The sequence below is a fragment of the Schistocerca serialis genome, chromosome 8 (assembly GCF_023864345.2).
Source record: "Schistocerca serialis cubense isolate TAMUIC-IGC-003099 chromosome 8, iqSchSeri2.2, whole genome shotgun sequence".
Taxonomy (NCBI): Eukaryota; Metazoa; Arthropoda; class Insecta; order Orthoptera; family Acrididae; genus Schistocerca; species Schistocerca serialis.
Window position 1 is genome coordinate 558256064 of NC_064645.1, and position 27522 is coordinate 558283585.

The 27522-nt window shown below is 38.6% G+C and overlaps 1 protein-coding gene across 1 annotated transcript in view; it reads right to left on the minus strand.

Moving 5' to 3' along the window:
- Window positions 1–4748: 4748 nt before the first annotated feature.
- Window positions 4749–27522, minus strand: part of LOC126416782 (lysosomal-trafficking regulator) — a 603504-nt gene continuing 580730 nt past the window's right edge. The window contains exons 53-56 of the mRNA XM_050084644.1: window positions 14938–15167; window positions 13944–14180; window positions 6436–6510; window positions 4749–5541 (exon numbers count right to left, since the gene is read on the minus strand). Coding sequence (XP_049940601.1) covers window positions 5412–5541; window positions 6436–6510; window positions 13944–14180; window positions 14938–15167 — 672 coding nt within the window. The 3' untranslated portion in view covers window positions 4749–5411. The remainder of the gene's footprint in view (window positions 5542–6435; window positions 6511–13943; window positions 14181–14937; window positions 15168–27522) is intronic.

The window sequence follows — 27522 nt, forward strand, 5'->3', positions numbered from 1 at the left end:
ACTACAATAATGAGAAGTCTTAAATAATGTAATGAGCATCACATAGTACATTCATTCATTCATTAATCCTTGTTCCATAGATCATGAATGCGACATTTCATAATGATGTGGAACGTATCACTTTACATAAGTTACCTTTACACAAAATAACTAATTAATTAATTAATTTTTTTACAGTTACTACTTCATATCTAAGAATTCATCTATTGGGTAGGAGGAGTTGTCATTCAGAAAGTCTTTTAATTTGCTTTTAAATGTTGGTAGGCTATCTGTCAGACTTTTAATACTGTTTGGCAAATGACCAAAGATTTTTGTGGCAGCATAATTCACCCCTTTCTGTGCCAAAGTGAGATTTAATCCAGAATAGTGAATATCACCCTTTTGTCTAGTGTTGTAGCTATGCACTTTGCTGTTATTTTTGATTTGGGATGGGTTAATAAGACAAATTTCATAAGTGAATATATGTATGGTGAAGGTACTGTGAATATCCCGAGTTCCTTAAATAAATGTCTGCAAGGTGATCTTATTCTGATTACACACTTTTGTGCAATGAATACTTTCTCACTTAATGATGAATTGCCCCAAAATATGTCGTCATATGAAAGCAGGGAATGAAAATAGGCATAGTAGACTAATTTACTGAAATGTTTATCACCAAAATTTGCAATAACCCTAATAGCATAAGTAGCTGAACCTAACCGTTTCAGCATATCATCAATGTGTTTCTTCCAATTCAGTTACTCATCAATGCACACACCCAGAAATTTTGAGTATTCTACCTTCGCAATAGACTTTCATTCATAGCCTATATTTATCAATGGTGTTATGCCATTTACTGTACAGAATGTATAAACTATGTTTTTTCAAAATTTAGTGAGAGTCCATTTGCAGAGAACCACTTAATAATTTTCTGAAAGACATTATTTGCAATTTCCTCAGCTGATTCTTGCTTCTTGGGTGTGATTACTATACTTGTATCATCAGGAAAAGGAATTAACTTTGCATCTTCATGAATATAGAGTGGCAAGTTGTTAATATATATTAAGAACAATAAGGGACCCAAAACTGAACCCTGTGGGACACCATTTTTGATACCTTCCCAGTTACGAGGACTCTGCTGGTTTTTGTAGGCTATCTGTACTGTTAATTTCAACCTTCTGCATTCTTCCAGTTAAGTATGGAGTAAAACATTTGTGCACTGTCCCACTCAAACCACAATACTTAAGCTTATCTAGAAGAATTTCATGATTCACACAATCAAAAGCCTTTGAGAGATCACAAAATATCCCAATGGGTGATGTTCAGTTATTCATTGCATTTAATATTTGATCAATGAAAGCATATATAACATTTTCTGTTGAAAAGCCTTTCTGAAAACCAAATTGACATTTTGTTAGTACTCCATTTTTACAAATATGTGATGCTATTCTTGAATACATTACTTTTTCAAGAATTTTGGATAAGGCTGTCTGAAGTGAGATTGGGCAGTAGTTGTTAGCATCATCAGATCCATTCCCTTTTTTATGCAATGGTTTAACAATAGCATATTTCAGTCTATCTGGAAAAATTCCCTGTTTCAGTGAGCTACTAGGTATGTGGCTGAAAATCCTACTTATTTGTTGGGAACATGCTTTTAGTACTCTGTTGGAAATGCCATCAATTCCATGTGAGCTTTCACATTTGAGTGAATTTATTATTTTCCCAATTTCAATAGGAGTAGGTTGAATTGCAATTTTATCAAATTGCGTAGATACTGCCTCTTCCATATACTGCCTCGCATTTTCTAATGAATAGCTGGAACCTATTTTCTCCACAACACTTGAAAAATGATTATTAAAAATGTTTTCTACTTCTGACTTCTTGTTAAAAAACTTTTTATTGTGTTTGATAGAAACACAGGCTTCCTGTGCGTTCGGTTGCCCTGTTTCCCTTTTCACAATATTCCAAATTGTTTTAAGTTTATTATCAGATGTGCTAATCTGAGACATAATGCACATACTTCTGGACTTTTTAATAACTTTTCTTAATACAGTGCAGTAGTTTTTATAATGTTTCATTGTTTCAGGATCATTACTCCTCCTAGCTATAAGATACATTTCCCTTTTCTGTTTACAATATATTTTTATCCCTTTAGTAAGCCATGGCTTTTTACATGGTTTCTTACAATTATATTTCACTGTTTTCTTAGGGAAACTGTTTTCAAATATACTCACAAAGGTATCATGAAATAGGGTAAATTTTAAATTAGCATCATGTTCCCAGTACACCTCGTCCCAGTCTAACTGTTGCAAGCTTTCCCCAAAATTTTGAAGTGTTAAATCGTTAATGGAACGCACTGGTTTGAAGGACTATTTTGCATTACTGTATGGAGCTGTATCACATAGTGTAACTAGCTGTGCATCATGATCAGACAGACTATTCTTAACAGGAAAAGTTTTTATTTGATTAAATTTATCTTGGTCTATGAAAACATTATCTATCAGTGTGCTGCTTTCCTGTACCACCCGAGTAGGAAAACCAATAACTGATGTCAAATTGTAAGAACCAAGTAATACATCAAGGTCAAGCTGACATGCTCAGTCATAAACAGGCACATAAACAAGCTGAGAGTTTGTTTACTCATGCTGAATTTTAAGGGGCAATGTGTAGTAATTCTTTGAGAGAAGGAGAACTTCTTGGCACATTTCACTTGTAAACAACCATTATCATTGATTACCGGTTTCAGTTAGCATAGTTACCATCTTAAAATCTGTGAATAAACCATACAGTGCCCTTTTTAACACATTGCCACATTTTTGAGGGATGAGTTCAACAATGTATTAGCATGTAAAGGTTAAAACCATAATATCCAAAGTAATTTGCCAAGTGCTCATGTCCCATACCACACACTACTGTGTACTTCATTACAGTCCTGGCACCACTAGACTGACAGGTGGCAGCCAGTACTGCCCACAAAACTGACAATTGACACTGACAGGTGTTGCTGGGGTAGTTATGTAGTTCTAACTTAAAATTATTTATGTATTTTAATTAAAGCACTATTCCTGTTTTGTGCTGCTAAAGATGACAAAACATCTTTTCAAAATTATTTTAAAATAATTAATAAAACTGAAACTAAAAATTATTCTTATTATTTCACTTGCACAAGTGTGCCTAAGCAGAAGCTGCTGTACAACTTAGTTTTGTATTTTTATATTTTTCATACATTTGCAATAATGTCAGCAGATGTTTATAAATTGCCTCACCATACATGATGTTATTGCATGTCAGTTTGTGGAAATTGCACCAGCTCCTACATAGCTGCGCTTGTGCATGTGAATGTAATAACAGTAATTTTTAGCTACCCTTGTAGTATATCATCTATTCAGGTTAGGGTTTTTAAGTTCACATTTATGTTATAAATTGCAACCAAGAATGATTTTGTGCACTGTATATTTATCAATGCTATTGTACCTGATAATAATGGTAATAATGAGATGCATCAGTAATTATTTACTATTGCTTTAGCTTCCTTCTTGTTTGATAGCTTGACACGAGCATATTAGTGTGCCTGAGAAAGTGTAACTATGAAAAGATTCATCACATAAGTAATTTAGTAAATTACAAATGTGGTCCACCAATGCTTGATAATCTGATTACTGGGTTCATTCTTACTACTGCAACAAATTATTTTAAAAAAATTGATGATATTTTAAATTTATTTTGGAGATGTGAGATGTAATAGAATTTGTGAATGCTTTCCTTAGAAAAGCACGAAGACAGTATTTTAACCTAAATTATCTTCCATTGACAGAAAAAATTATTAAAAGTGCCTGTAATTTGGAGGTATCGATGATGATCTCATTATTCAACTTTAAAGAAATTTCCTAACATTTCTATCATTCTTAGTGGCCTTTTTTATTGTTTCAATTCTTTGCCTTGAAAATACATACCTTTACGTACACCAATGACTTTAATTAGAATTTAATAACACAGTTCGTAATATGATTTTACCATGTCAGTACCAGTGTACCTTAATGTTAAGGAAGAACCTCTCTTAGTTTTGCAGAATATTCTTAATGGTATTTGTGATTCAAACTTTAGGAGAATTTATATCTACATGCAAAGGTAAATTTGTTAGGATAACAATTTTCACAAAACCTAGAACTAAGCTATAAAATAAATTTTTCATTTACACTAGTTGTGATGTACCCATTTTTCCAGTTTGTATTTAGGAAATAAATCTTGAATTCCTCAATTCCTCTTTTATTTATTGTTTTTGTGCTTTTCCACTTATTATTTATTTTTTCATTCCATCAAAAGCATTTCCCATTACACTCAAATACACACCTTTGACAAGGAATAGCTTTTATTATTTGTCAGCCAGTGGCCACAGCAGTCACCATTAATTGAAGTTTTATAGGATAAAAAGGTACAAAATTTTATGTTCATAAAACCTCATAAAAACATTATTAACTCTAGTTAGTAGATGTGTTAAAATACATGTAGTTTCAAAAAGTCAGTTTGATTTCAGTACATATCTGAGGTCTGTATACATTCAGAAAATAGAAGTCTATAGTTCTTTTAACATGCCTTCTAAAACTACCAGATAAAAATATATTAATGTTTACATTCATTTTTTGCAAATAAAACAGATTTCTCTATACACTAGTAGCAATTCTTAACACTGCTAGAATAACATTTCTATCAGATAATTTGATATTAAAGTGGCAGAAAGGAATACTGTTATTTTTTTTATATTTATTCCTCAAACACACACACACACACACACACACACACACACAGAGAGAGAGAGAGAGAGAGAGAGAGAGAGAGAGAGAGAGGAGAGAGTAGAGAGTAGAGAGCAGAGAGGGTAGAGAGGGTTAGAGAGAGAGACTCACTCAATTTAACGAAAATATAAGCAAATTAAAAAAAAAAAAACTGTCCTTAAGAGATTCAGAGAAATGGATCAGTAACTGGCTAATTTACTTTATATATGAGATACAAAAACATGTGTAGAAAGTATGTTTAATATCTGTTGAAAATGTGATGAAAAATTATTTTGGATACTATACTGAAAACTAAAATAACACGCAAAATATAGATGAATAACTATCACAAAAGGCGTAATCTAGATTTACATTTTTGTACTATATCTCAATTAATGAAGTAGAAATGCAATATGAAACAGATTATTATTAAACTATCATAACATTCACAACATTAAGAGTATAAAAAAATAATCTTTCTGCTAGGGAGATTCTGAATATCATGCTAGAGAGATTCTGAATTATCAGTACCACATAAAACATCACAGTACACCTCTTCACTGGATCCAAACAACTCACAAACACATTAGTAAAATATTGTACAATAATTATAATGAATCTCATCAACTGGAAATAGTAGATATAACTGCAAGTAGAGCCATTTCACAGTGATGTAAGATCAAGAAATTTTGGCATATGACTTGGGCCTTTGCTCGACATGCCTTCCCAGATAACAACAATACCGTTGGCACCAGATGCGTACATGTGCTGAGCATCATGTGAGTATGTAATACTGGAAAAGAAAGACAATGTTTAAGTTAAAATGCAGGAACTACATTGGGTGAGATACTGAGAGATCATTAATTTGAGGCATAATGATTTGTAGGGTGATGTTAAGGCATTCCAAACTGCAGGAATAGTACATCATAATTTTATCAGAAAATGGGAAGTACATACAATTGCAATTCATACTGTGATCACTACACCTTCTGCTTCAAATGTCTATATAAATTGTAACAAACAAAATGGAGACAAAGCAGAAAGCAGTATAAGAAGACAAAGTATGGACACTAATGAAAAACGGTACAATTGAAAGAAACTATATATCAATGTATATCAGAGGGATGTTGGATTATAGCATTTAAGCCTGTTATTAGAATGCATAGACTTGATCTGCACATACTTGTCTCATAATGCATAAATCAACAAATCTTGATTACCTGTACAATTGATCGTATACAATTATGTCCCTCCTACTAAGAGCTTGAATGCTAGCTACCCCTTCCCATCTTCTTTTATAATTTTTTGTAATTTCCTTTTCTGTCTTTTCTTTATTTTGCGTTGCTCTCCATTATTTGTTTGTAGTTTAATTTCAAACTGTCCATTTTGGCATTCTCATGAAACCCCTATACAGCCAATATTCATCAATACATAACCTTTTTCATTAGATGAATTGCTGTTAGGTTCTGAAACATGAACTTTCGAAAATTTTTTGTAATAAATCTGATACTTTCTAAGCAGCTAATACTTTTTTCTCCTCTGTTGAGCTTAATGTATTTGCAGAAAAACACACTATAAATCTGAAAGTTTTCTTGTGTCATCTGGTACATGTAGCTCAACAGCTTTCATTTATTAACAACTGTGTGGTTATGATAAATGGATATTCTGGGCTGCAAGACACACCTACCTTATTATGGGCTGTGACAATAATGCATTGCAGGATATCTCCTTCAGTGGTGAGAGGTCCCAAGAGCTCCATAATCTGAAAAACAAAACAATAATTACTTTCCATTAAATATATTACTGATGTCACTGAATGGTTATGGCGTGATTGACAGCACAGTGTCATTACTAAAATGTTTTGAAATCAATGAGGTTAAGAGAAGTAAAATTAATGTTTAAAAAGGTAAACCGCCCTCATTAAAATCTTATCTATGCTTTCTCAATATCATTCATTTCCACTGACACAGGCACAAATACATCAAACTGGCATTAAGATAAAAGTGAAGGCAAATTTGCCAGCATATCAGCAAATGCAGACTTGCAACAAAATAAAATACTGAAACTTAACAAGTTGGAGCCTCTCCATCTGCTATTATTCTAAGCCTCTTAAAATTACTAAATCTCTCTTTTTAACTTGCATATGAAGTTAATTATACACATTGTGTATAACGTAACTATATATGCCGAAATACTATTCAAACCATAATTCATTAAGATCCATTATTTATACGATAATTTTTGATCCACTGATTGCAATGATATATTTAGTTTTGTTGGAAACCACTTTAATGAAGAATAAATGATGATTGAAACATTACTACAATATGTAAGAAGATATTTGAATGAGTTAATCATTAGTTCTGGGAAGAATGGCACCACTCATTATAAAACCCTGAATACATTCTTTATGGCAATCTACTTCAGTTTTCCTAAGAATAATGAACTTATGGATTTTTATGCCATTATGCCTGTTAGATTCCAAAGTTTGACACTGCATTTTTGTTGCTCTAATTTTTCTGGACCAAATGACAGTCTTCAACAATTAGGTAAGGCATTGATTAATAATTTTCATAAATTATCGAAGATGATTATGAGCTTCAAGACGGCTTCTATACTCATATGTGGGTTATTCCCAACGTAAGGATACGAAATTCTTACTTTTACCTTTTATTAACCCACAACATGCTATGCAAACCTAATTACGGTACTGTTGCAACATGTAACTAATCTAAATCAGCAAAATCTGACTGAATAGTTTTTCAAATGATTATGTCTTTTCCTAAATACTAAAAGGTTTACACACCAGTATTTAAAAGGGCTACACCACCTCAAAATCTCCAGTCCCTGGAAAGCTTCCATACAACTACTACTCTGTGAAAATATATAACTTGTATTCCTATACTTAACATCTTTGTAGTCATATGCACCATCATTAACATCTCTGACTCATTCAGTGTCTAACATTTATTTTGGTCATGTAATTCACTATTGTGAATGTTATTCGATCCCACCTGCCTGGGACTGGAGATTTTGGGGTGGTGTTCGCCTTACACAGAGTTGCTAATGGGTGGAGAAATATAGGACTCCCTTAACAGGTCAGGTGTGAATGACACACCTGATGTGACTACTAGGATAGCAGAAGTACATGTGGCATGCACATGTGGATTTTTTAGGAGAGGGAAATCCTTCCACAGGCTCAATAAGATGTGTTACACTCTCATACAGGGTAGCATCTGTCTGTCATAGGAGATAAGAGAAAGCAAATGTTAATACACTAAATGTTAATACACTATTAGTTAATGTCAGAAGCAACTCTGGAAAGGTTTAGAACTAGTTTTGATTAGGAACAGAAAGCTGGATGAAACCAGGTGTTAATAGCAATGAAATTTTAAACTTTAATGAAATGTATATCATGCATACCACAAAGATAAGTTGAATGCTGGTGGTAGAGGCATGTTTACAGCATTAAAAATACAATAATATCTTGTGAGGTTAGTACACTATGACTGTGAAATAATTTGTGTGAAGCTAAGTGTTAAAGGTGATCACATGTGCTCTTCGGATGCTTTTTTAGACCCCCTGCCTCGGCATCAGTAGTGGCAGAACATTTTATGGGAAACTTGGAGAATATTTCATGTGAATTTCTTGGTAATGTTATAACTTTAGGTGGAGATTTCAACTCATCACCTATACCCTGGGAGACTATGTGCTTAGGGCCAGTAATAGGAGGGGGAACTGTGTAAGGTGTTTTATCCAAAAATTAGGGAAACAACTTGTGAAGATAATGTCTTAATGCACATGTCCATAAGCAAGTAACTTCTGCAAGTAACTCCTGCAAGGACTTGCTGAGGTGTTTACATTAGAACAAAAACTTGTGCAAGTTTACTTCTACAAGTCGCTTGGGCAAGTTAATTTCAGCAACTTGCTGCAAGTCCTTGCAGAAGTATATACACAAGAGATGCATCATGAAAGTGGCAAGTGGATGTTTATAGTGTCATGCTAAAAACCAGGGCAGCTGTCAACATAGTTACATTATTACTGTTGAAAAAAAATAACAATGAGAATCAAAAATTTAAGGAAAAAAAATGTCAAAAGAAATGTCTGGATGAAGAAATAGATACAGAGGTGTACATATTTATCAAGAAACACTGGAAATGAAGTCCCATGCTTCTTGACGGAGCATAGAGGAATGATGCGGGAGACCCGCACTGCTGTACAAGACAAGGTTCTAAATGGAGGTGGTTTGCTGTTGCTTTCCTCCGAACATAATGGGGATGAGTGATGATGATGATGAAGATGACACAACAACACCCAGTCATCTCGGGGCAGGTGAAAATCCCTGACCCCGACAGGAATCAAACCTGGGACCCCGTGTTCAGGAAGCGAGAACGCTACTGCAAGACCATGAGCAGCAGACCAAGGAACACTATTGAAAGAATTAAAATCAGAGGACTTCACTCAGATTAAAAATTTCATGAGAACGCCACATATAGTTTTCAAAAATCTCTCGTCTATTGTACAAAAAAATATTCGAAACCAGGATACAAAAATACTACAAGCTGTGTTACCATAAGAGATCACATTTTAATTATTTTTTGACTTGTGCAAACAGTATTTATTACTTGTATCATACATGCAATGCATTCAAAACAGGATAGAAAAATACTGAATGCTAGCTCACCATTTCAACCTTCAACTACACTTCAATTTTTGCAAACTTGTAAATGTAATGCATTTATGTTTACATTAAGATTAAAAATCAGCTAAAATTTAAAGCCACGCCTACTGCCAATCTACTTTCCCTTCTGGTGGGACAAAGTAATTGGTAAATTTTGTCACACTTCCTTGGCTGATAGTAGCCAAGTATACCAGGGTGTATACGTGGACAAGGAAAAAAAATTCCCGGATTTCCTGGTTAAAAATACACTTTCTCCCAGATGAAAATACACTCTTTCCGTGTTAAGTGACAGTATACTCTTCCTCGGCACTGTAAAAGTAGTCAATCCTTTGAATGTTTATGGTTTTATATACTGACGTAGAATTTCCTGGCACTTTAGAAAACGAAACTCAGGGGGAAAAATACATTTTGAAAGACCTTTGATGTGCAGCAACATGTACGCCGCATGTTTTCGTATTACGAAGGTATAGGTTTGAATTCCACCAAATAACGCATGTCACTTTCCGAAGCTTTGAAATTGAAACTGCGATGCGCTTTTGTAAGCGTCATAGCTCATTCACGTGATCTCGCCAGCCGATGATGGCAATAGGACACATGATGAAGTCAGCCAATAGCAAGATCACTCTTAAGTAGCGCGAATACACAAATAAGAAAAGTTACTGGCTTAAATTAATATACTTAGCATTCACATATAATATTGGTCTCGAAGATTAATAAGTTGGAAGAGAAGCTAAGCTTCCACATATAATGTTGATCTTTTTTGCGCGTGTTGCACTTTAAGATATATCACACAAATGTGCCAGTAAAATTTTTAGCAACGACACAAATGTCTCATCTTCTGGGCTCGAAATACTTCTAAATGGTTGTCCTCAAAGAGTTGATTTTTAAATGAGAGTCAAACGCTTTGTGATTTAAGAAATTCATCGTACATTCTCGCACATAATTCATCTGGCGTAAAAGGAAATTTGCTTTGAATGTAACGCTTTTCAAACCACGATTTGCAATATTTTCCCGCGACCTGTTAGGAATAGGTTCATTTCAGAAGTTGCAAGAAAGCACTAGACAACTGGTGCCACCGCGCTTGCGCAGCTACAATGACGCAGGAAGCCCATATGCTTGTACGTGTAAAACACTAAAAGATCTTACATTATGTCATAAAAGAAACAAGACATCAAAGGATACTTCAAGAGTGTCGGGATTTTGCGAACCATACTAATGTGCATAATTCGGCTTAAAATTCTCATCCGTATGTAAATTTTCTTGGAGTACCAATACTCATGTTTGGTTCTTCATTACAGCATAATACCATACGTGCACTTGAAATGCAGTGAACAGTTGAAACCAGCCAATAGTGTGAAATTAATCATTTCGTTTCAAATAAATTGACTGCCTCAGCAGAAAGGATTAATAAAAGCCAAATCTCTTTAGCAAACCAGCGAAAATAACTTCATTGTTCTGTAAGGCGATTAATGCTTGACTGTCAAAGGTGGAAATAAAATCTGAAACTATTAACATATTTTAGCCTGCAGTAATTATGCAAACATATTTTAATTCATTTGATAGCTCTCGGCCACAAAAATCCGTTTTGTTATCATTTAACGTGAGAGCAATAAACTATGAGGAAACAACAAAATCACTGAACGTAAACACAGGTCACGTGGAGGCCCACCTCCCCACCACAACTTGGACTGCTCTGTGCATCAGCCCCGGATCTACGATATTTCCGAACCGGAGCAATATTGAGTAGCCCAGCCACACTTCCGTAATCAGAAGCGGGAGAAGGTACTACTCATATGCGACTCAACTGCGCATGCGCAAGAGCCCGCCCGCAACTGCTCCAACGAATCTAATTTAAACAGTTGTCAAGTCACACTCATCGGAGGCAGTTTGTTGTTATAAAGCATTGCATAGTGTTCCTAAAGCCTTTGACACACTTTACTGTTGGCAGACGCTTGTATGAGCACTGTTTTGTTGTTGTATACGGCGCATTTCCTTTGCAACTTAAGTTTTATTTTCTTTTTTTGTCTCCCGTTCATGTTTAGTTGCTGCAGTATCATTCTGCAGTAGCGGGATACAATAATACCCTTTGTTATTTTGGTTCTTACCAGTCAAAATCACAAAAATTTAACTGAAAGCTAAAACAATCAAAAATTCCCAGAATTCTAAACAACTCCCGGGTTTTTCCCAGTTTTCTCCCGGATGGAAAAATTCCCGGGTTTTTCCCGGATCTCCCGGTTGTCCCGGGTCGTATACACCCTGTATACATGTTTATGGTTTTCTGTAATACACTTGTTGACTTGTATCATCTGTCTTTGTGCCAGTCTCCTTTTCAACACTGACACTGTCATACCAATATTGAACACACAAAACTTCTGCAAATTAGGGAAAATCTTTCAGCAACTGGCAAGTTCAGCTAGTGCTTGCAGCAAGATGTGAGAAAATGTTTCCATTAACTTGCGGAAGCTACTTCTGCAAGTAGACAGAACTTGTTGAAGTCGACTTGCTGTGGAGGTTTTCAAATCAAATAACACAGAAGTTGCTTCTGCAAGCACTTGAGGAAGTTTACTTGTTAGTGGACATGTGCCTTTAGACCTACTGGTGACAAAGAGACCTGAACTTTTCAGCTCAGTTAGCTTAGAACAGGGGACCCATGATCATAAGACCATTACAGCATGACTGAATATGGCTGTAACTAGGAATATGAAGAAAAGTAGGAAGATCTCTTTCTGTTTAGCAAGAGCAACAAGAAACAGATTTCAGTTTATCTGACAGGACACTATAAAAACTTCATCTCCAGCACTGACAATGTTGAGACCATCAATGGACAAAGTTGAAGAGCATTGCACAGTACGCTTTAGACAAGTATTTGCCAAGCAAGACCTGCAGTCATTTGACAATTATGTTCAAAAGCTACTGAAAAACCAAAGAGATCTTCACAGCAAATTTAAACAACAGAGCCAAAGTCTCACAGGCAAACAAAAATGAAACCAAATCAAAGCTAGCATAAGGAGGACCACGCATGAAGCACTGAAAAACCTCGGAAATAAAATTGTATCTAATGTCTTGACAGAAAATCTTAAGACTTTTGTTCTTAAGTTAAATCAGTAAATTGATTGAAATGACCTCCCAGACACACTGTTATCATACTGACATTAAAACAGAACATGACAAACAGAAGGCCAAAATAAAATACTAAAGGTCTTTTTCCAAAATAGTTTCACAGAAGATCACACTGCAGTCCCTAAAAAAAACCAACATCGCAAGAATGAGAAAATGACAGATACTTGCCACTTTTCTAGTAGCGGTGTACTGTCGGCCTCTGGAGGAGCAAAGCAGTCCTAACGATTGGGGAAAAAGAGGCACAGGTCTTTCCCATTTTCAGGAAGGGTTGTTGAACAGATGCACAGAACTCAGAACTATAGGCCTATATCTCTTAATTTGATCTGTTTTAAAATTTTAGTACTTGTTTTGTGCTTATATATTATGACATTTCTGGAGACCAGAAAAATGTTCTGCAGAAATTTACATGGGTTCCAAAAATAGTGACTGTAGAAAGCCAGCTTGCTCTGGTCATCCACGATACCCAGAAAGCGGTAGATACAGATGCACAGGTAGATGCCATGTTCCTTGACTTCCAGAAGACATTCAATTCATAAAAGTGGCTTTCGGTTTGACGCAGATGTGTGTTACAGGACCATTAATTTTCATAATATACATGTAAAGTATTGTGTGTACATAGACAGAAAGATCCATTACTGTATGATTACACAACTGCACAAGAATCACAGGAAGCTGTTATTTCCATAAAATATCTAGAAGTATACATGCACAGCAATTTGAAGTGGAAACACCACATAATATTAATCATGGGTAAGGCAGATGCCAGACAGAGGGAAAAATCCTCAATAAATATAGTCCACTGACAAAGGAGGCAGCTCACAAAACACTAGTTGGACTAGTACTACGTTCTGAGAGGATATGGTTCTGGAAGAGTCAACCAATGTACTGCTTCACCCTATGTAAATCTCTCTCTCTCTCTCTCTCTCTCTCTCTCTCTCTCTCTCTCTCTCTCTCACACACACACACACACACACACACACACACACACACACACACACACAAAAAAGCACAAAGATAAGATTAGGGACATTCAGACTCACACAGAGGCTTCACAGCAATTGTTCTTCCTTTGAACCATTCGCTACAGGAACAGGAAAAGAGGCAAGTGAAATTGGTACTTAAGGCACCCTCCACCACACACCACAAGGTGGCTTGTAGAGTGTAGATGTAGATGTAGACTTCACATGTGCCCTCCTTTCCTCTTTTCAGTTCTGAACATTTATACTGTTAGGAGTAGTGCAATTATTTACTTTTATGTGTGTCTTTCTGTTGTAATGGGAGTCATGCCTCATTAAGGCAACAACTAGCCAATGGTATTTTTATTTTTACAAATTCTTAAATATCTAAAAAGCATTTAATATTGTAAGTGAAAAGAAACATCACTGAAATCTAACCTTATAACTCCATCTGCGTGACCCGACGCGACAGCATTTATGGAAATCCCCTCCGGTGCACCAGAGAAGCAGACGGCTGTGGTCAGCGAGGGTGGTGATGCCCTGCCTGCAGGCGCAGCATTCACGGAGAACAGCAGTAGCTCCGAGTCTGTCACAAGCAGAATGTCGCCCAGCGTTCTGCTCACTGTGGCCAGCTTCACGGGTTCACTGACCGCCACAGACCTCACGTATGACAAGCTGAAAGAATGCAAACATTTAAGGGCTAGTCTTTGTATATACCCACCAAAATCAACTTCGGCTACAGTTTCTCTGACAATTTTTTTCTGTTTCTGATATGTACTTCTGACCCTGTTTCATAGGGGGGGGGGGGGGGGGGGGGTTATGATGTAGTGTTGGTTGTGGTGGGTACAGGTCTCTGACATGAATCCAGACACCTTACTTGAGTCGGCAGTCCACTACCAAACTGCAACAAATGTTCATCACGTAGTATATCCAGACAGAGAATAAAAACACATTATCTAATTTCTGTAACACCCCCTACACTGAAAACTCCCCTCTATATGCGTCTCGGCACAAGCTCAACCACAGAGAGAAACTAGGGGCGAATCTAAACTTATTAGAATGGAACTGACATTTGACTGAGCTACATTAGTTGACACCTTCGGATAAACTCTTCTCATTTATTAACTGTACCAATTTGCGGGCAGTCCACAACACTGTGGAAGCACATATTTTCCAAAATGTTGGACACACAACTGAAGCATTCCATAAACTGAAAATATTTTATCACACTAACACATGGCAAAAATATTTGTGAGCGTGCCAAGGACTGGTTCATTGCGAAAGTTCACCTTGCCTTTTATGCTGCTGGTACTCTACCTAGGATTATATATGGAAATGGCTTACGTTTCCTGCACTGTGCAAGGAATCCACACTTGCACTTTTAACATTATATTATTTGAAATGTTAATATTAACTGTCTAATGCTAATTACCTGTTAAGGTCCCATATAATGGCACTTCCATCGTAGCCAGCGGAAACAGCTATTGAGAAGCTGCGACAGAGTACAATATCAGTCAGTGCTGCTGTGTGCCCCAGCAACACAGACGGCTCGGGACGGAATTCGAGAGATCCCTCCAACCTAAATCTCAAAACTTGTATTCGTCCAGATGTATGCCCCAGCCACAACTGTGGAACATCTGGAGCACTGCTGCATATGCACACCTGTGTAAATAGATTATGTTGAATAGAAGTAAAGCACTTATGTTGGTACTAACCACTATAATAATGCAGTGATAAATCACCACTCCTTAGTTATCACATACTGTCCCTGATAATTTCTTTTACTTACAAGACAGGTTCTTACCGAGAGAGAGAGAGAGAGAGAGAGAGAGAGAGAGAGAGAGAGAGAGAGAGAGAGCACAACGTATCTGCTTCCAATAATATTTTGTGTTTCTGCGAATATACACAGCTGTTCCTAAAGCTAGTATTACATGAAACAATAGAGTGAAAGTAAGCAAAGCAAACAGGCTTTTGTATTTAAATGTTCTGATAAGATGCTTATTTTTTCTCAACTATTTTTTCGTCAATTTGGTGCAGACGACTTAAGGTTTCACCATCCACAAAGTGATCAATAAGAATAATCCATTCTGAATTTCAGCAAATACCAGGCATAACATTTCTAGCACACAAAATCCACTTCACATTTTGCCTCAGAGTTAGGCACAGATGTTATGCTTGATGTTACAAAATCCAGTCACATTATTGTGACCACCTGTCAAAAGCCTGAATAACTACCTTTTGCAGTGCGGACTGCTGCGACATGCAGGTAAAGTCAGTGAGGTTCTGGAAGGCACTGACTGGGATGTGGAGCCATGGCAACTCCGGTGCCATCGTCAGCTGTGCCAGGTTTCTCAGCTGAAGAAGATCCACGACACGAACAGCCCGATCGAGTTGGTCTCACTGATTCTCGATTGGGTTTAAATCCGACAAGCTTGGTGGCCGGGAAACTACAGTGCTCTCCAAACCATGCATTTACACTGCGAGCTGTGTGACATGTTGCATTGTCCTCCTGGTAGATAGCATCATGCTGAGGATAGATGCATACTTGTATTGCTTCATTGTGCCTTCCAGAATGATGAGACCAATCAGGGAATGCCACAAAAACATTCCCCAGATTATAACGCTCCCTCTCTGGCCTAAATCCTTCTGACGAAAGTTGCACGGTATTTGCATGCCAACAACCATGTCATCTGGAAAAGTCACTTATTACCATTCAGTGGACTTTCATTTGCAGTATTGGCTTACAAACCAAATTCCAGACTTTGTTGCCAACAAATATTAGTCAGCCTGGGTGCTCCTACCAGGTGCCTGCTGCTGCAGCACATACACGGCAACCATCACTGAATGGTCATTGAGGGGACACCGTTGGTAGCCCCTTGGTTCACCTGGGTGGTGAGTCAGGTGCTAAACAGTTGCCTGTCTATTCACCCATACACATCTCCACGTCCACTGCTTAACATGTGTACCACAGGTGCCTCAGTAATGGTTTTGGATAGCACCATCCTACTATGCACAGTATACTTTAACCATCATGTCATACAAACAGTTTAATAACTTCGCCATTTCGGAAATGCTTCCACCCTTGACCGAAAAGCTAATGATCGTCCCCTTTTTGATGTCAGATAAGTCGTTCTGTGTCCACATTACAACAATGACTGCACTGTTTTGTGTGTCCCCCTGACACATTTTATATACCTTCCACTGCTAGTGCTGCCATCTGCAGACAGTGAGTGGTTTCTGCACACTGACATCAAAAGTAAGTGGTAGTCAAATTAATGTGACTGCACTGTGTAGAAATAATTGTGAATGGATTCTGTTGCATGTCATACTGTATGGCTAATTACTTAAGTTTATGTAATTATTGTAACATTATTCATCTCAGTGGGGGAATATGAGGTGCAACATATCACTCTAGTTGAATGATGTGTAGTCCTACCTCCACCTTACCAACGAATGATACTCACGATCATTAAGTGATATAAACATTTAGTAATTAAAAATATGGAACTGTTGGGAAGTTTGTTATCTGTTAATGCATGTAATGAGTGTACAGACAGCCTCTGTGTATCTTCCAGATGGCTCAGTGGTAGCAGTGTCACCATGAGATGAGGTACCTGTGCGGGCTTCGCATATGTTCCATGCATTGCCATCCCAGTACCGAGTAATGCAGCATGCCACCAAATAAATGCACACAATGTAACATTACAGCATGATGACAGGGCAAAACGAAGAATAAAGAACATTAACTAACGTTAGAACTCGAGACGTATAATCATGAGATTTTTACCTTTTTTTCAAAGTTTGGAAGTTGTTATATCTTTATGAGTAACATACATTTCTGTTACAGAAGAAATGATTCATATTCATTTATAAAAATTCAATTTACATTGAAGTACTTTGATTACAGCATAATCTGGCCTCCATAGGCGAAGAAGTCCATTGTAACTGCACTGGTATGGTCAGAAAATAACCTAATTTCAGATATAGAAGTTCAGACCTACAAGAAATCTAGAAACTGTACACTGTATATGTATAACAGGAGAACAATGTACAAACCAATGGAAAAGTTGGTGTTAGGAATGTGTCTGGAGAATGGTACCTCCCATCATGTGTAGTGCCAAAAGTGTTTTTTTTTTTTTTTTTTTTTTTTTTTTTGTTGTGGTTTTAGGGCGCACAACTTCAATGGTCATTAGCGCCCTGACTACTCTAAGAATGCACCGCGAGGCACAAGTTGACCACAACAACTAAAAGGGAAAACACGATAAAAGACAGACTGACAGGCATAGGATTAAAAAACAGCATCATCAAATGTCCTTAGCGAGGTTTGTCAAATTGATAAAACGAAGAACACGAGCAGCTGCTCGTGGGTCACCCGCTAAAATGGCATCGAAAGTATTTGGCAGGTTAAGATCGAGGCGCAGTGTGTTAAGATCTGGACAGGACATTAAAATGTGTCTAACCGTCAGCAAGTGCCCACATGGGCAGAACGGCGCCGGCACAGCCGTCAGCAGATGGCGATGGCTGAACCGGCAGTGTCCAATTCTTAACCGGGCTAAAACGACCTCCTCCGTGCCAAAAGTTTAAAGGTAATGTTGCAGTATGGGGATGTTTTTTTGTAGTTAGTGTGAGGTTACTTGGAAAATGTTACACACAGAAGGATACGAACACTTTTTTACAGCACTGTGTACTGCTTACAGTAGAGGAACAGTTCAGAGACAATTATGGTTTGTTTCAGCACAGCAATGCGCACCCTGTCATAAAGTAGCCACTGTGAAGCAATGAAATAGACTGGTCTGTCCAGAGCCCCAACCCGAATGAAATGATTAAACACCTTAGGGATGAGTTGGGATGTTGACTTTCCTCCAGACCCCAGTGTCCAACTTCACTGCCCTCTATGGTTTCGACTATTCCTCCACAGACATTAAGACACCTTATTGGAAGTGTCCCCAGCAGAGTTCAAGTTGTGATAAATGCAAATGGTGGACACTACACATATTAATGTCTACTTATAAGTGTCTGGATACCTTTGATCAGACAGTGTATGTAGGTGTGAAACTTCTAAAACTGAAAGATGCTTCGGGGACTGATGGAATCCCTGTGTTCTATATGAGTTTGCAGTTGAGCATGCTTCCCTTTTAATTTTAACCAAACTGTATCATAGATTTCTTGAACAAAAACTGTGTCCAATAGGCTGAAAAGGCACGTCACAGCCATATACAAGAAGAGTAATAGAAGTGAGCCACAAAACTTGTGTTCAATATCTTCTACATCAATATGTTGTGGAATTTTAGAACATGTTCTGAGCTCAAACTTAATGGGGTGCTTTGAACAGAATGACCTTCTCCAAGTCAACCAGGATGTACTCTGAAACATCAATCATGTGAAATCCAACTAGTGCTGGATCAAGGCAGACATGTAGATGCAATTTTTCTTGACTTCCAAAATGCACTCCACTTGGTACCATACCAAAGCTTATTATTGAAAGTACAGTCCTATGGAGTATCAGGCAAAATTTGTGACTGGGTTGAGGATTCCCTGATAAGTTGGACACAGCATATTATAATGGATGGAGTCACATCAATGGATGGAGTCACATCAACAGATGAAGTGACTTCACGCATGCCACAGGAAAAGTGTCGAAACCTTTGCTGTTCATGTTGTATATCAACCAGTGATCCACCCCAGCTTTGCACTTGTTGCACAAAGTATCCACAACATAATGGCTTCTTTATAATATGTAGTGATATACACAAACATTCCCCATGAATCAGCCCATCCTTGAGATTAGTCTTCACACACAGACAGAAAATCATGTCAGGAGGCTTTAATTTATAATGCACAGTGGCTATAATTAAACTTTCGCTATTTGAGAGAAGCCACAATGAAAAATGAGTGATCATAGGGCAGTGTCACTCTGTGTAAACATTTGTACAGACGTGTGGGAGAGAAATAATGAATAAATCAATGAAAGAAACACATTTTAATTTCCACATGAGAGGGTTACATTAGTTAATTGCATACCATATTTATGTTTAAAGTTACAAAAAGGTTGCTAAATGTGATGACCATTTGCATCCACGACAGCCTGGAAGTGCACTACAGATACCATTTCACAATTGTTCGCAGCATTTTTTGAACGGTGGATCGTGTCGTGTTCAGTTGTCATGACACAGCTCATGCACTGCTTGAAGATCGCTCATTGCATCCAGCATTTCGAGCCATGGCAACGGTAACTTCTTCAACACTTTGTGGTGCAATTGGCCATTGGCCTCTCCCACAAGCACTACCCAACCTCTCCCACAAGCAATACCCAAATCACTAGTCAAAATGAACTTCTGAATCATGTTCTTCAACCCTGGTGTGGAAATAAGACCTTTCCATATTCCTTTAATGCTTTAATACTTGCGAAGAGCAGCAGCACTATTGCTGTTGTTTCTAAACCAGCTCTGCAAGTAATGCACTGCTCATCTTGTCCAGACCCATGTCAACTGTCTACAATTGTAATGCACACTGATGCTTGCACTTCAACCCTACGTTGCCGTACCAATACCGGTGACTAATGACAAGTCATGATGCTAAAACAACTATGAATGCAAATCCTGCAGAACACAGTCTGAACATCATACCTGTACAGTAAATAGCTTTCAGGATAAAGTAGTAAAAGTTTAATTATCACCACCCTGTCTATATAGATTCCGGTCGTGCTCCACTACTCTCTGGTGTTCCAGCAGTTCACTGTTTTTCCTCCCAGATACTGCCTCATCTCTTGCTGACAAGTTCTTAGCTCTCATCATCATAGCCATCAGATGTCACTCCAGACATCAATTAAACATGAAACATACATATATTATACACACACACATCATTACTATGAACCTTAATTATATACACAAACCTTCCTCTGAATCAGTCTATGTATTAGTGAAAACTGTATCATAATCCCTACAGTAGTTTCTGAGATCAGCCACACAGCAGCAGTAAAATGAGGCAGGGGACTTAAATTTATAATATGTATGGATGATCTGGCAGGTAATATTAACAGTAACCTAGGACTTTTTGCAGACAATGCAATACAGTGTAGTAGGGTCTGAGAACAACTGCTCAATTTTTCAGTCAGATCTTGTTAAGGTTTCTAAGTAGTGGAAAGATTGATAACTTGTTTTAAATGATCAGAAATAAGAAATTGTGTACTTTACAGAACACAAAAATGTTCTGTTCTATGAGCACAATATCAATGAATCACAAATACCTTGGTTTAATAATTAGTGTAGATATGAAATAGAGTGATCACATAGGCTTAGACATAGGTATAGCAGGTGGCAGACTTTGGTCCAGAATACTACAAAAAAAGTAGCGAGTCTACAAAGGAGATTGCTTACAAAACACTCTTAGAACCCGTCCTAGAATATTGCTCAAGAATGTAGGACCTGTACTAACTACAGTAGACCATCATTATTTCAAAATTGGGTGAACTGAAAACTCAATTAACCCACACTACATGTTTGGTACCTGCTGAATTACAGTGAAAAATCTACCACACAAGCTGAATTTCATATAATTTGTACTATAAACTAAAATTTTGTCCCAACGTTACACATTCCATATCTTCTTCCTCGTCTGAACCCAATAAGTACGTACGCATACAGTGCTGTGCACTACAGTATTTTTTGTCATACATTTCACTTTTTTTTTCCTCACTAATGTACTGTACTGTAATTTCACAATAATGGCCCGATCGCTTGCTTGCTACTCACGTGTCACTTCTATGGTGAAAGACAAAAGGTTGGGGAAAATGAGGGGTTGGTCAGCAGACTGCACACAGTGTGCCACATGCAACAAACCAGAGAACTCTCTGTCTCTGTCTGCTTGTGAACAGTGAATGTGTTTTTAAATTCTACATATGATCAAGTGTGGAAAGGAGACTAAAAAATATGTTGCAGAACACTTCCAGATTCTGGAGTCTACTCTCTCATCGATAAGAAGTTCAAGGCACAAAAAAGTGGTAAGAAGAGATGAGAAGGTACAGTTGCCAAAGTCAGACTTCATAAAATGTGCACTAGGATACAGATAAATCCAGGAGGCACACTAATAAGGGAGACTGTTGAATATTCAAGGACAGCGAATGTGAGACTGAATGTGCTCACTCCCCTCAATGCAGATGATTCAGACCAAGATTTAGCACCTGTGAGAACTTTGAATCTGCCAAGGAGTGTGTGGGTTTCAAGGAATCCAGTGGTTGGTGAGAATGTTTTAATCATTCAAGTCACCAGGTCCAGATGGTATCTTTCCAGCTCTAGTGCAACAAGCAGGAGAGGGATTAATCAGATTCCTATGGAGACTATTTAGAGCAAGTTTATCTGCAAGAGCCACTGCCAATGCCAACACAGCCCTCAAACCCATGGTTAAAACTGCATAAGTACATGGCATCAAGACCACTATACCTTGGTGATAAAAGCCACGCTGAGAGATGAAAGGTAAAGACCATCATGGTGGAAGTGAAAATGGTGATCAATATCACCAGAGAGTATCCACAAGGTGGAGTATTGCCCCCACTACTGTGGAACCCAGAGGTGAATGAGCTCATAAATGAGCTACTAAAACTATTCTAGCCAAGGGTATGTGGATGATTTAGGCTGGCTTGCATATCTCAACAATACAGACAGCCATACCATATGTGCATCCACAATATAGGAGTACCTGTGGAGGGGCCACACCAACCTGTGGTTCCTGAAGACAACAGCAGCCTTTTCAGTACTTGCAAAGGCAACAGTCTGGATTATTAACTGATCTGACCTTAGAAAATTAGCCAACAAGGGCTTGCTTTGCTGCTACTGCAAGCTCCTGAAAGCAAGGGGAAACCAGAGCCATTATTTTTTTTTTCTTGGGGGCATGGAGCTCTACTGTACAGCTTAATGATGATGAAGACTTCCTGGGTACAATACTCCAGAGGTAGGAAATCTCCAGTTCAGATCTCCAGATGTGGACTATTCAGGGGGATCTTGTCATCAAGAAAAACAAAACTGGCATTCTATGGTTTTGGGTGTGGAATGTTAGACCCGTTAATCAGATAGGTGGATTAGAGAATTTAAAAAGGGAAATGGGTACATTGAAGTTAGATATAGTGGGAATTAATGAAGTTCAACGGCAGGAGAAACTGGACTCCTGGTCAGGTGAATACAGGGCTACAAAAACAATATCAAATAGAGGCAATGCAGGAGTAGGTTTAATAATAAATAAGAAAACAGAAATGTGGGTTCGTAGCTGCAGATGTGGACTCTGACCATGATTTATTGGTTACAAACTGCAGATTAAAACTGAAGAAATTCCTAAAAGATAGGAATATAAAGAGATGAGTCCTGGATAAACTTAAAGAACCAGAGCTTGACGGAAGTTTCCGAGGGAGCATTAGGCAACGATGGACAGAAACAGGGGAAAGAAATACAACAGGGAGAAAAAAAATGTAGCTTTTAGAGAGGAAGCAGTGAAGGCAGCAGAGGATCATGTAAGTAAGAAGACAAGGCCAAGCAGAAATCCTTGGGTATCAGAGGAGACCCTGTGTTTAATGGATGAAAGGAGAAGATATAAAAATGCAGCACATGAAGTGCACAAAAGGGAATACAGATGTCTAATAAATAGGACCGACAGAAAATGCAAAACAGCCAAGTGAGAATGGGCATAGGACAAATGAAAGGCATGGCTATGGGAAAGGTAGATTCTGCTACAGGGAAAGTGAGAAAAGTGAATACCAAACAGCTCAATTAGCTCAATGACAAGCCAATACTGACTAAAGAAAGGGAAGCTATAAGGTGGAAGAAATATGTAAAGGGTCTACATAAGGGTAGCAAACTTGAGGACAATTTTATAGCAAGCGAAGAGGAAGTAGATGAAGATGAAACAGGAGATATGATACTGTGAGAATAATTTGACATCATGCTGAGATGCCTCAGTGGAAACATAGCCCTTGGAGTAGACAACATGCTCTCAGCATTATTGGGACAGCTAGCCATAACAAAAATTTTCCACTTGGTGTGCAAGATGTATGAGAACACTGCATTACCTCTACAAATAAAAATGTCATGATAAGAATGTAACTTATAAAAAGGATAGTTATGTGCAGTACAAAAATGTTCCATATGCATTACAGTCGCAGCTTCTTTAAATTCAGGTGCTCTATTCATTTTGGTTCATACATACGCTGCATTAGCATCTTGACAGCTTAACATTTTAATAAGAAATGAAATTTAAAGACATTATATTGACCAAAGAATAAAGCTAAGTGTGGACTAACAATTTCAAAAAACTCTTGACTGTATATTTATCTATGTATTTGAGGACAGTTAATAAATAGTAAGAAATAAAAAGTGATATGGAAAACAAAATAAACAAAAATAAACATATTTAAAATACACGGAGAGGAGACTAAATTTTTAATTTCATTTACTGTGAAGACAATTCTTCTACTGTAGGCAACTATATTTCTAGTAAGTTGCATTCATATCATTGTATTTATATTTGTGGGGGTAACATAGTGTGCTCTCTCTTATACAGAAAAGCACTTGAAATGGCCTAAATGGCACAAACTATTTGGGTACGAGTAAAATAAACACATACAGCAGAACTGGAAATATGCCACCTTCCTTAAAAACTTCTTGTTGTGGTACCCACTAAGAAGGAAAAAAGAAATAACTCCAACACCAAAAAAAGGAGGTGCTTAAAGGTGTGCATTTTAGTTAACCATCAGTTTAATAAGTCATGGTTGCAAAATGCAGACATAATCCTCAATGTCTTTCAATATTTACAAAGAGCAAGCACTGCAGAAAATCAAAGAACAATTTAGCGAATGAGTTAAAGTTCACAGAGAAGGAATAAAAAATTTGAGGTTCACGGATGAAACTGTAATTCTATTAGAAACAGCAAAGGACTTGGAAGAGCAGACAAACAGGTGAATGCATTTGATAGAGTCTTTATATAATGAACATCAACAAAAGTAAAATATAGCTAATGGAATGCAGTTGAATTAAATCAGGAAATGCTGATGGAATTAGAACAGTAAATGAGACACTACAACCAGTACATGAATTTAGCTACTTTGCCCGCAAAATAACTGATCATGGCTGAAGCACAGACAATGTAAAATTCAGACTAGCAATAGTATGAACAGTATTTCTAAAAACAAGGAATTTGTTACCATTTAATACAGATACAATAAGAAATTCAAACAAGAAGGAAATAAAAGCTTTTGAAATGTGATAGTACAGAGGAATACAGAAGGTACAGAATCGAATTTGGAGACAAGAAATTTATGGCACCATTTGACTAAGAATGGATCAGTTGACAGAACACATCCTCTCCTCTAGGAACTGTCAGTTTGGCACCAGGAGGAGGTATGTGTATTTGTGGGGAGGAAGAGGCGATTGTAGAGAGAGACCAGGAGACGAATACACTAGGTGAATTCAAACGGATGTGGATTGCAGCAGTTATTAGGAGATGAAGAGCCTCCCATGGATAGCTGCATCTAACCAGTCTTCAGACTGAAGATGACGACAACAACAACAGCTTTACAAAAAGCAAAGCGAGTGCATGTGTAAAGCAGTATGTACAAACTTCAAAATACAAATTTGCACCATTATTATGTTATATAAAATCAAAAAGCGCCCAAACTGTTTCTAATCTGTAATGTGTAAAGCAACATGGTATGCACATAAATATGTATATTTTTCATGTCAATGGTTAAACCATCCAAAAAAAAGGTGAAATGTCTTTAGCATTACAAAATTACTTGATTCAGTCACATTAGTGTGATCATCACCTGTGTTTGCTGTCAACATTCAATAACCAATCATTGTCCTCACGTGGAATCAAAGCGATTTATCTGACATCTGAAAGAGCATGATAACTGGCTCTTGGACCAAGGTCAGAAGCATTTCTGAAACAGTTATGTTTATGTACTGTCCGCATGTTACCTCAGTTAACATACACTCCTGGAAATTGAAATAAGAACACCGTGAATTCATTGTCCCAGGAAGGGGAAACTTTATTGACACATTCCTGGGGTCAGATACATCACATGATCACACTGACAGAACCACAGGCACATAGACACAGGCAACAGAGCATGCACAATGTCGGCACTAGTACAGTGTATATCCACCTTTCGCAGCAATGCAGGTTGCTATTCTCCCATGGAGACGGTCGTAGAGATGCTGGATGTAGTCCTGTGGAACGGCTTGCCATGCCATTTCCACCTGGCGCCTCAGTTGGACCAGCGTTCGTGCTGGACGTGCAGACCGCGTGAGACGACACTTCATCCAGTCCCAAACATGCTCAATGGGGGACAGATCCGGAGATCTTGCTGGCCAGGGTAGTTGACTTACAGCTTCTAGAGCACGTTGGGTGGCACGGGATACATGCGGACGTGCATTGTCCTGTTGGAACAGCAAGTTCCCTTGCCGGTCTAGGAATGGTAGAACGATGGGTTCGATGACGGTTTGGATGTACCGTGCACTATTCAGTGTCCCCTCGACGATCACCAGTGGTGTACGGCCAGTGTAGGAGATCGCTCCCCACACCATGATGCCGGGTGTTGGCCCTGTGTGCCTCGGTCGTATGCAGTCCTGATTGTGGCGCTCACCTGCACGGCGCCAAACACGCATACGACCATCATTGGCACCAAGGCAGAAGCGACTCTCATCGCTGAAGACGACACGTCTCCATTCGTCCCTCCATTCACGCCTGTCGCGACACCACTGGAGGCGGGCTGCACGATGTTGGGGCGTGAGCGGAAGACGGCCTAACGGTGTGCGGGACCGTAGCCCAGCTTCATGGAGACGGTTGCGAATGGTCCTCCCCGATACCCCAGGAGCAACAGTGTCCCTAGTTTGCTGGGAAGTGGCGGTGCGGTCCCCTACGGCACTGCGTAGGATCCTACGGTCTTGGTGTGCATCCGTGCGTCGCTGCGGTCCGGTCCCAGGTCGACGGGCACGTGCACCTTCCGCCGACCACTGGCGACAACATCGATGTACTGTGGAGACCTCACGCCCCACGTGTTGAGCAATTCGGTGGTACGTCCACCCGGCCTCCCGCATGCCCACTATACGCCCTCGCTCAAAGTCCGTCAACTGCACATACGGTTCATGTCCACGCTGTCGCGGCATGCTACCAGTGTTAAAGACTGCGATGGAGCTCCGTATGCCACGGCAAACTGGCTGACACTGACGGCGGCGGTGCACAAATGCTGCGCAGCTAGCGCCATTCGACGGCCAACACCGCGGTTCCTGGTGTGTCCGCTGTGCCGTGCATGTGATCATTGCTTGTACAGCCCTCTCGCAGTGTCCGGAGCAAGTACGGTGGGTCTGACACACCGGTGTCAATGTGTTCTTTTTTCCATTTCCAGGAGTGTATAAAGCACATGCTGAAATGGCACTATCCAAAGCTGGCGCTGAGGCAACTGCGGTGCACCATGGACTGCAAATGATATGAATGAACGATGGCTGTGGAAATGAATACTGATAAATAGATGTGCAGCTATTGAGCAACTGACTGACCAGATGAACCAAGGAGCTACTAACAGTGTCGCTTCACTCACTGTTTAGAGAAAGTTGTTGTGTATGAGCCTCTGCAGTAGGTGCCTGGTTCATGGACCCCTGCTGACTGTTGTTCATCACCAATGAAGGCTGGACATTGCACGCCAAAACCACAATGGGGTATGTCTGCTGAGTAGTGGTAGGTGGGCTTTTCAGATGAATCAGGCTATATGCTCAATCAGACAGATTGTTCTTAGCATGTATGGCATGAAACATCTGAAAGCAAACACCCTGCAACAATTATGCACTAGCCGAGGGAGCGTTACGGTCCGAGGAAGGTTATGTTGCAGTCCTTGTGTGATATTCATTTTGGAAGACACACTAGATCAGTATAAGTATGCATCTATCATTGTGGACCATGTCCATCCCTACATGCAGTTTGTTTCCCACCAGTACAATGGCACCTACCAGCAGGACGCTAAAACGTGTCACAC